Consider the following 11,412-nt stretch of genomic DNA (forward strand, 5'->3'; position numbering starts at 1 on the left):
CATCCCCGGACCTGGGCAGAGGGTGAGGAGGGGGAGCAGGAGGACAGGAGTCCAGGCCATGGTGGACACTTTCCAAAGTCCCCGGCCTCAGGCTGGCACTGCTCTCTGGGTGTCCCTTTATCTCCTCCTCAGCTCCCTGGGTGAGGGGTGTGTTTGGTGGGCATTATGCAAATATGATCCCACAACACCATCAAATTCTGAGTCCCCAGGAGAGTTTTTAGCTTTCCTGTGAGCAGATCGCAGTGGTTGCGTGAGCTGTCAGTCTGTCCATTGAGAGGAAGCACCTGCTGTCAGTCAGGTCTACTCAGGGCACGCAAGTGGGCAAAGGACTCTTTCTAATGGACCCATTGGAGTGGGTTTCAGCCATGCACCTCTGAGAAGATCCACAGCGCCCCCTGGTGATGTCCTCTCAGAAACAGTCATGGTGGATGGAACTGCAGAAGGATGGTGGCACTTCCTGAATGAATGAATGAATGAATGAATGGAAAAAGTTGACCTATTCCTGATTTCTTGCATAGAGTTTTCTTTTTTAATTTTACATTTTGTGTTTTTAGTTCTATAATTCCCACTTGGTTTGTTCTCGTGACTTCTATTTAAATTCTGAGTTTTCTCCTTTCCATTTGTACCAACAATGCTCACTGTTGCCCTTCAGAGGGATTTCAGGGTCACTGCCAGACTGATGTCTGTCACTGTGTCTCCTCATCACAGTCCTCTCAGTGTCTGTGTCAGTTCACTCTCTATTCTCATCAAGCTTTTATTTCCTGCTTCTTGAAAAATCAGGTGGGGTTTTACTGGATCCTGGACTTTGGGGGGTCACAGGAGGAGCCCCTGAGCCCCATCTCCTCTGTCCTCCCTCAGGCCCCCCTCCTGCGGAGCTGCAGCACAGAAGGTCAGGGGGTGGGTGTTCAGCTCCCACTGGCCCCACAGGGGTGGAGCCCTGATTCCACTTCTCTGTGCTCTGACGCCTTCCTGGGGACAGGGAGGCAGTGGCTGTCAATTGCTGGTTCCCTTCAAGCAGGGTGACAGACACACCCACTGCTGGTCCCTGCTGACCTCAGGGAGAGAAGCACAGGGCTGAGGCGAGTTTCTGTGCTCACTCGCCACTGGACTCTTTGGCCCTAGTGACACCAGGGAGGGGAGGGGACACCTGCAGTGCTAACTCTTCTCCCCCATCTCATCCAGTCACCTTTATTCAGTGCTGTTAATGCTGCTGGGGTTCTATGCTGTGCTATCCATGGTTCCCACACTCACCATCAGGGGGCGCAAGGGAGCAGACTAGCTTTGCCTTGTGCCTTTTCATTAGGTGTCTTTACTGAGTGATGAAGTTCAAGTTCAGCTCACCCCTGAGTAGCTAGAATCATGAGTGAGAATTTTTTGTCTGGTTAGAGTAACAGGAAAACATGGTCTGGCAAAGCATGTTGGGGAATGTTTCTTTCTCCTCTGTTTTCTTTCAAACTGTGTGTTCATTATTATTTCCCAGTTAAACTGTTTACTAAAATTAACAAAAAGTCTCCCTGAGGCCAGATTTGTGTTTTTGAGCTTTGAAACTACAGTGGTAAAGAGCTGTCACGGCAAACAGGAAAGTAAACAGACGCATCTCTCACTCTGTCAGACATCACAGCAGACACACACGGCACGTCGTCACTCGCTTGTGATTCTACAGCCAGTGTCGAGATGACTGCAGATTCAAAATGAACTGCACATTGTTTATAGATCAATTAGTCCAGTGATTTTGATTAAGGTGATGTATTCTGAAATATAAATAGGTGAAGCTGTTCAAATCTAATTTGCAATATCGTGTGAATCGTTTCTCGAGTGTGGCCATGACAGACGACATAGTGTTTCCTAACACTCCAAGGTCTCTGGGTCCCTGCCTGGGAGCTGAGGCCCCAGGGAAGCCAGGTCACAGTTGTGGGAACCCTGTATTTGTTGTCATGCCACCAGGAACTCCGAAACCAGGTCCACAGTGATTTTGTTTGCATTAGGAAACCACGTAGCAAATAGGACATTTATGTTGAACCATAAAGACAGACAGGGGTGGGACCGTGAGGTCTCTGGGTTGACAGCACAAGTGATAACAGAAGCCAAAACCTGAGCCAGTGTTGGTCACAGTCAGGGACAGGACAGTGATGGGTCACCAGAGAGGGGAGGGCACATGTTCACTTCACGTCCATGTGGCATGCGAGCTCTTTGTGGCTGGGGGTTATGAAGGCCTGTGACTATGCTAATCAGCCTCCTCATCAGGCTGGTCCTCACAGGTGGTCAAACAGGCTGTGAGCACCAAGTAGGAGCTGGAGAAGAGGGATGACTCTCAGGGACCTTTGTCCCAGGTCCAAAAGTGGAGTGCGTCAGTGATGTGACTTCAGATTTTGGGACCATTACCATGGCAATGTTCAATGTGTTTGCTGACATATGTTCAGGAGAAGGTCATGTTGGATCTGGGCTCATCAAGACCCCCCACTGGGGGGGGGAATATGACACAGGAACAGGGGGAGCACCCACTCCTGCTGCCCCATAGCCCAGTCCACAGCCAGTACTGTTAACATGCTCTAGTGGGTTAAGAGAGGACAAGGGGACAAAGTGCCTGTGGGTTTAGGAAACCCCACTCACAGGGGTCCCCATGGGCCTGAGTGGTGGCAGCTGTGAGAGCATCTCATCCATGGACCCACTTCACCCACGTGCCTGGAGCAGGCTCAGCATTTCCCCAGCACTAGCAGAGCATCCCCACCCTATAGTGACCCAAACAGATATCTCTGGGATACAGGTCACAAATGGCCCCTTTAATAATCCTTTCACATGATTTAGCTGAAGGCTTGGGGACTCAAAAAAGGTTCTAGGCCAGCTCTGTGCATGGAATTCCTCCTGGGCCTGAGTCTGTGCCAAGGATCTCACCTCCTAGCACCTCGTCAGCACTACACAATGCTTTTCAGCCAGCCTTGTGCTCAGGAGCCTGGGAGGAAGGACAAGGTCAGTGCTGTGTCCTCCAGGACAGCAGAGTCCCTGCTGTGGTGGACAGTACCCCACTGGGAGGGTCCCCAGGCTCTGGGAAAAAAGAGCTCTCTCCTTATTTCAGGAGAGAAACAGCAGTGTCACGTGCTCTGGTTATACTGCACTTGGGAAACAGGTAACACTTCAGTGACATCATGAATAATTCATTCTGTGTTGGTTCTGTTTTCCTGAGACTTCAGAAACATGGAATAAAACTTTCAGACTAGACCCACTGTAAACCCATACATACTTCCAAGTAAAGTTTGCATATAGTAGAGCTATTTTAAAATGTTCATTTGTTGTGAACCAAAACTCTTTTAGGCTGAGGTTGTTGTCACTCGTCCCCATCTGTGTGAGTCACTGTGAAAAGGACCATTGTTCCAGTTCCCACAGTGATAGTGGGCGTCGTCCTCAGGCTGCAGCCCCGAGATGGTCAGGAGCCCTGCATTGGCCGAGGCGTCTTAGGATCCAGAGAAGCGGCTGGGGACCCCGGAGCCTTGGTGCTTGTCTGAGTCCGATTTATATGCCAGGAGATACCGGGGAGGGCTCCCTGGCTTCTTCTGGTACAAGTATATGTGGTGGTCGACAACACTGAAGCCACTGCTGAGGGTACAGGTGAGTCTGGCTGTGGCTCCCAGAGAAGCAGAGAGGGAGGGCGGCTGAGTCACTACACCCTGGGAGAGGGAACCTACAGAAACACAGACACTTGTCAGTGCTGGGGCAGAACCAGGGGAAGCTTCTCAGGAGATGGAGCAGGAAGGGAATAAACTTGGGAACTGAGTCCTGGTCCCCGAGGCCTGTCCCTACCTGTGCAGTGAGAGAGGAGCACGAGGAGGAAAGGGGTCCAGGCCATGGTGCACACAGCCCCTGAGCCCACAGTGGGGCTGGGCTGCCCAGGCCTCCTTTTCTCCCCACCTTCTGCCAGGGGAGGGGCTGTCCATGCAAATGTGTGTCCATCCAGGGGCTACCCAGCCCCTCCCTGAGCCCTGGTGCTAGAGCTCAGCTCACACCCCAGACAGAGAAGGATGTAGTTTGGCCTCACCCCATTAAACATAACGGGGATCAGACAAGATCAGGTGCATTCAGGGTAGCATGACCTTACAGACTATCTGAATGAACCTCCCACACTAATTGGAAGGAACATAAACACCCGTATGGTCATTGCCCCATTACTTGCAGTCGCCAAGATATGGAAACAGCCTAAGTGTCCATCAGCAGATGAGTGGATACAATAACTATGGGACATTTACACAATGGAATACAGCTCGGCCATAAAAATAAAGTTTTACCCTTTACAACAGTATGGATGGACGTGGAAAATTTTATGCTGTGTGAGATAAGCCAGTCAGAGAAAGACAATGAACATATGATTTCACTCACATGTGCAATGCAATGAACGAACTGAACTAATAAGAAAATAAAGACAGACTCTGAGATAGAGAACAGGGTGACAGCTAAGGGGGGAGGGTCAGAGGGTGGAGAGACTGAGCAAAAAGGAAACAGGACTCATGGACAGGGACAAGAGTAGGGTGATTGTGGGGGGAGGGGTGATTAAGGGGGACTGAATGATAATGGAAAAAATATAAGTAAAGAAAGGAAAAGCCTGGGGAGGAATCACCTGCTGAGAGGGCACAAAGGTCTTTGCTCAGAGGATCTGCCAGGCCACAGAGGACCCCTCACCAGAGTAACAATCAGTGAGTTCCAGCCCCTCCCCCAGCCCCAGGCTCCATTGAGTAAAGGGTCCTAGCTGAGCACCTGTGTTAGGAGTCCAGGACAGTCCCACAGCGCCCCCTGCTGATTGCAGCCCACATTCCTCACCATGGCCTGAAGCCCCAAGAGCCCTGCTGGTCTCTGCAGCTCAGCAGGTTGCACGTGGTTCCTTGGGCTTTATTCCTAAAACCAGAACGACTTTATGATCTAGAATTCCACTTGTGGGTATTTATCTGAGAAAACTAAAACATCTTTGAAACACATGTGCAACCCCAGGTCCAGGATAGCATTGTTATACAACAGCCAACATATGGAAATCACCTAAGTATCTGTTCATGGGTGAATGGCTAAAGATCATGTCATTCATAAGATATAATGTTAAATCAGTGTATCAATGTGCCTTTGAGAGAAATGAAATCTTGTCATTTGACATAACATGAATAAATCTTGGGGACATTATACTTAAAAAGTAAGTCAGAGAGCAAGACAGATACCATGATCTAACTTATATGTGTAATCTGATCAACAACAACAACAAAAAACTAATAAACACAAGATACAGAGAAGAAATTGGTGGTTGCCAGAGGCTGAGGTAGGTAGGGTGGGACAGAAATGAGAGAAGAAGTTCCAAGGTACAAATTTGCAGTTATAGCATAAATCAGGCCCTGGCCAGGGAGCTCAGTAAGTTAGATGTGTTGAGATGAGGCAAGGCTGTGGGTTCGACCTGTGGTCAGGACACGTACAGGAAGCAACCGATGAATGTGCAAACAAGTGGAACAACAACATCCACTTCTGTGTGTGTGTCTCTCTCTCACTGTTTCTCTCCTTCTCTGTCTCCCTGTCTCTCTCCCACCCCCTTCCTCCCTCTCCCTCTAAAGTCATTTCTCCTAAGAAGCCATCGTTATTTTGTAGAGTGTTATAGAAGCCAATATCTGGGGAAAGGCAGACTCATCACACTGGGCACCATCAGGTGCAATTCCACTCAGTGGACAGGACAATCAAATATTCCTGAGTGAACTAGTGCAGGAACAGGCACATCTGTAAATATCTTCATATGCAGTGCTACGTGCCCCTGAACCAAGCCTGAGTTCATTCTTGCATCGGCAACTCTGACACGTCACTGCCGGGAGCATCACGCCTCCTCCCCCTGGTGATACCTGTCAGTTTCCATTAATAAGGAGAGTAGTCCTGCTCCGACCCGAGCCCACCCACTCACATGATTATGTAACGACAGTGCACAGCACAGCCACACCTGCACTGTTACCTGTATCCCCCTGGGAAGCCACTTTGTCACTCTGAGCACAGTTTTATGTGCAGTTTCCTTTGCTGGTAGTCTGATTGGTGTCCCCCACTGTGACAGGTACTTCAGTCAGCAACTTTTCTCCCCACCCCTCCCCTGAGGGCAGGGGCTCATGCCTTCTCAATGCAAACTGATGGGCTCCTGTCACCTTCCGCATTCCACCAAGGGACCCTCAGCCTCCTAACCTGCATGTCAAGTGCACACGTTAAGGTCTATCATTGTGTTTCACAGTTTTCAATGCATTTCACAGCGTCGTAGTGCCATTTAGGAGACATTACACTGTCATGCAGAATAATTCAGTTGCTCCTGCTTTGTTTTCACATAGTCAAATTTAAAACACATGTTCATACTCTCCCTACACGTTTGCCTCTTCCAAAATGTGACATCATTAGAATCATGTTAAAAATGACATCAGCTTTTAAAAGGAAGCCCCTTGTTGGAGGACCTCATGGCTGCTCTCGGCTTGGGGTGAGCCCACACACAGCTGTAATACACACCCACGCACGGCCTGTGGGTTGCTCTCAGGGTGGGGAGACTGTTGATAAAGATACGTTAAACTTTCACATGCAGGTGTTTCTCTGAACAGAAATTCCAATTTAATTTCATAATGTCATTTTATTTACTGTAACTTTTAATTGAGATATAATTGACATACAACATTATATTCATTTCAGCTGCACAACATCATCACTCTATGTTGATAAATATTGCAAATTCATCAGCAAAATGAGTCTACCTAACTTCCATCACTACACATGGTAACAGTGTTTATTATTTCTTGTGCTGTGAATGTTGGAGATCCACTCCTGCAGCTGCGTTCACATACACACGGCCACAGCATCCCCGCCCCAGTCCCCATGCTGTCCACGACATCCCCGAACCACTCATTTCACAACTGGGAGTTGGTTCCCTTTCACTGCCTTTACCCACATGGCCACCCCCTTCACCCCAGACCTCTGGAAACCACCAATCTGTTCTAATTGTATGCTTTTACATGGGCATATATTACAGAAAACTCATTGAAAATCAGAAGACAAAACAAAGCACTCAGCAGTGATTACACTGAAGGACATTATAAAGTGAGATGCAAACCGCTGACTCACCCTTCATGCACAGCACACACAGTGCTCAGGCCCCATGGTAGGTTTAGGGGCCCAAGAAAATGTTTTATTTATTTGAACATCACAAGAAAAACTGAATGCAAACCAGTCTTGAAGTCAACAGTCTCCATCATGTGGGAAAATGGACTTTCAGTTTCATTTAGGACACTCAGTCTGGGACAGTGCTGCTGTGAGTGACTGTGAGGACAGGAGGGAAAGAACCATCCTGCAATCCCAGACAGTGTCCCTGGGGGAACCCGGGCCAAAAACATCAGCCAGAGAATGAGCAGAAGTCACAGGACTCAGGCTGAGGCTGAGCTGCAGCGGCTGCAGTGTTCACCCAGCTCCCAGATGACCCAGGGGTTCTTGTCTCACTTCCCCACAGGCCTGCAGCACTGTGCGCCCATTGACATTGGTATCATAGGCCTGGCAGTAATAATCAGCCTCGTCCTCAGCCTGGAGCCCAGTGATGCTCATGGAGGCTGAGCTGCCAGACTTGGAGCCAGAGAATCGGTAAGGGACCCCTGAGGCTAGTTTGCTATTACCAGAGATGAGGAGTTTGGGGGCCTTTCCTGGGAGCTGTTGGTACCAGTGCACATCATAACCCCCGATGTTGGAGCTGCTTCCAGTGCAGGAGATGGTGAGGGTCTGTCCTGGGTACCCAGACACAGAAGGTGGCTGAGTCACCACAGACTGGGCCCAGGACACTGGGAGAGAGACACACAGAGATGGTGATTATGGGTGTAGAGACAAACAAGAAAGTACAGCATGAGTTTGCCCAGGGAGCCACCCCTGTCCCCATAAGCAGTCACCTGTGCAGTGAGCCAGGAGGGTGAGCAGGAGAGGGGACCAGGCCATGGTGGAGACCATCCCTGAGTCCTGCCTTCTGTGGCCCCACAGCTGAAGCAGGGTTCCCAAAACCTCTCCCTTCCCTTTGTACTCTGAGAGAGGAGGACCCATTTATGCAAATGATTCCCCGACCCACCTCCTCAACTATTTCATTCCTCCCTGAGCTCAAATCACCTACCCCTGCCCCAGGACCCTGTGCATGACTGTGAGGTGGGGCTTTGTGAGACCTGTGCATTGGGGAAGTCACATCTCTAAACCTCAACTGGCTGGTCCCAGCTCAAATCACCCCAGTTCCCTCAGGAACAACCCCCGAGCACCCTCTAGTGCCCAGGCCCAGACTCCATTGTGTGTGGTGACCAGAACCCAGAAGAGACAGCCTCTGACTTCCACTTTCTGTCCACTGAAAACTGCCTTAGGGCCAGGCCAAGTGTCCCCTCTTGTGGCTTCCCCATCACCCCAGGGCACATTAGTGATGTCCTCAGAGACCTCAGGATCAGCCTGTCCACACCTCCCTGGGATTTCCATGCTGAGGAATAACGTGCTGTCTCTTACTTAAACCCTTAGGCCAGTATCAAGTCCAGAGCAGTGACCAGCCCCAGGCAGGCATGTCCCCTTCTGTGCAGGACACGGGTTCCTTCCTCCCTGGTGTTAGAGGTCTCCTTCCCTGTGGGTCCCCAGAAAAACTGAGGAGAAAGGGCCCCTTCTCTCTAGGGATGGGGCGGTTATGGGGAGAAAGCCCCTGCTCCTCCTTAGTGTGTGATGTTGAGTGCCCCTTTGTCCGTCATTATCCCACCTGCAGGGGACCCTCGGTCCCTGCACACTGTGAGCAGGGATCCCTCCTGGGAGCCTGCCCTCCAGTTCACAGTCTAAGGTTGCCCGGGACCTTGCCCTATGGCATTGTGTGTGTCACGTCTCTACAAGTAAAAAGGGCAAACATGCAGAAAATTCCAGGAATAAAGTTTAATTGCTATGATAGAATTTTATTAAAACAGTTTATAATTAGGGACCACCTACCCAAATTAAAATGCATGTATGTGATAATACATAAATGTCACCTGAGTAAGATTTGAGTTAAAAATACAACCATGATAACTATTTATAGCAATTGTGGTGAAACTTGATGGAGAAGCACGGGGAACACACTGCCTTCTGTTCTTGGTTGAAGCGGAGTGTACACATTTCCTACAATCCTTCCATTCTACAGCTGTGAGCTGTGCACTGTGGTCTGAGCTGCAGATAGAAAAGCTCGACTTGGTGACCAGCCAATCCCCGTGAAGGGCTGCATTTCTTTCTATGAGTTTCAGACCCTTCCCAGTAACAGAAAAGCCACCGCAGACACAGCCTCCAGGAGAGAGGGTGTTGGTTTCAGGCTTGTCTCTGGGGAGGGCACCCCTGTAGTCCCTGCCACTTGTGTCCAGAATTCTCAGAATAAAGAAATTGCCCCGGCCGGTGTTCCACAGAGGGTTGAGCATGGGGTTGTGAACCAAAGGGTCACCCTGAGGGTCGATTCTGAGTCAGGCCACATGCCTGGGTTTCGGGCCTGGTCCCCGGTGGCGGGCGCCGAGAGGCAACCATGCATTCATGTTTCTCTCCCTCTTTCCCTTCCTTCCCCCCTGTCTAGAAATAAATAAATAAAATCTTTTTTAAAAAGTTGTTTACTCAGCACCTCAATGACAGCCACACAAAGCCAGCTGCTCCCAGAAGTTTCTGGCAATGATCCCTTGTCTGAGTCATGAAAAAGTGCAGACATAAGGGACAATATACCTCATGTCACAGGCCCTTTTGAGAAAGAAGAGTTGAGCAGGAAGGTGGTGAGCCAGGCTAGAGGTGTCCCAGGTAGTGACTGAGTGAGGGACAGCCCAGCCCTGAGAGCACAGGGAGGTCGTGTCTCACGTCCCCACACACTGGGTGCACTGTGGGAGCAGCCCTGAGGCTGCTCAGAACTTGGAACAACACAGAACTTGGCACCCTGGTGACCGGGCAGCCACATTCTAGAGAAGCTTCTCCTCAGCTCACTTGGTTGCAGATGCTCCAGAGACGACACGTTCACTTGTTTTGTCCCCAGGGTGGGAGGCACTTGCCTCAGGAAATCACGCAATGACAGCGACCTCACACTTTGCAACTGTTGTCAGCCAAGATGCCTCTGATCCTTTCCTGAGGGACCCAAAGATGACCCACAGAGGCTCAGGGGGTCTAGTTCCACCTCAGCCACCACTCAGATTTTACCAGGGCAGCCCTCTGTCCCCTCTGTGTCATGTGTGTGGAGGTGAGGAGTTCTCGTGGGCCAGTCCCACACCCACCCTCCACAAATGCAGCCTGAGGGGGACCAGTACTTGGCGTGGTGGTCACTTTCACACCCCAGTATAAAGCTGACAGGATGTGGAGTATGGGGCACCCTCTGACTGCAGTTTATCCTGAGCCGGGGTGGTGAACCTCCTGTCCCAGGGGTACAGTTATGGGGAGACACAGGGCTTAGCTGCTGTGGGAGCAGAGAGTCAATTCGGTAGGAAGAACCCATGGAGGGCGTGGGAGGCCTCCAAGGCCTCCGGATCAGCCCCTGGTCATGGTCATTGCAGAGGTGCCCTCAGGATATGGGGAAGGACATGATCCATGGGCCATCTCTCCACCTGCCCTAGTGACATGCAGCCGGGCCACATCACCAATAAGGCCAGCAGAGGCACAGGGTAAGTGTGGCCACTGGGGGGCTGTTGTCTTCAATAAAAAATTCCTGGCTGGCTGGTGAACACCCTCAGCCCAGTTGCTTCCCACACCGTTTCCCACGGTCCCTCCCACACTCTCCATATGGTCCAGAATGGTCAGCCCCAACCTGGATCCCTGGGCTCATCTCCCCTGGACTCGGCTCGAGGACCTGGCACTTTCGGAGGCAGAGACCGACAGTGAGAGGTCCCTGGGAAGTGCGGTGCCTGGGGGCCTGTGGGGCGGGGCCGGGTCTGCTCACACAGAAAGGAAACCCGGACCTGGTGCTGGATCAGGAGGGAAGTCTGGCCTCAGACCACCCACCTGGAGGACTGCAGGCAGGGAAGATGTGCTGTGCTGGGCCCTGGGCTGACGCTTCTCTGGAAGCTCAGGCTGTGGTTGGTCTTTGGGGGCACATGGAAAGGCAGGCACATGGGTGATCTTTTCTTGTCTTGCAGCTCCAGCCCCAGCCAGCAGGCAGAGCCGGCTCCAGCTTCAGCACTTACACATCCACAGGTGCCAGGTGCAGGGGCAGAAGCCAGTGCACATGTAGGGGCCGATCCAGAACCAGAGGAACGTCAGCCTCCGGAGCTGCTCCAGAGGTGCAGGCCGCGCCAGCAGCAGCATCCGTTCCTCCCGCAGCTCTGCAGGCTGCACGTGCACACGGTGCATGGCGGGCCCTGACCCTCTGACACCTGCAGGGGGTCCCTCCTTGCCCCTCCAGGGTAACAGAGGTTTTCCTGAAATGTCTGGCGCTCCTTGTCCTGT

The 11,412-nt window shown here is 51.2% G+C and overlaps 2 gene segments (V, D, J or C); one reads left to right on the forward strand and one right to left on the reverse strand.

Annotated features, from left to right (window-relative positions):
• Window positions 1–11,412, forward strand: part of LOC114509505 — a 167,431-nt gene that overhangs the window by 101,405 nt on the left and 54,614 nt on the right.
• LOC114509501 lies at window positions 7,252–8,011 on the reverse strand. The segment is given in 2 exon segments: window positions 7,252–7,805; window positions 7,911–8,011. Coding segments are annotated over 2 exon segments (429 nt in total).

This window comes from Phyllostomus discolor, chromosome 13, assembly GCF_004126475.2.
Source record: "Phyllostomus discolor isolate MPI-MPIP mPhyDis1 chromosome 13, mPhyDis1.pri.v3, whole genome shotgun sequence".
Classification (NCBI taxonomy): domain Eukaryota; kingdom Metazoa; phylum Chordata; class Mammalia; order Chiroptera; family Phyllostomidae; genus Phyllostomus; species Phyllostomus discolor.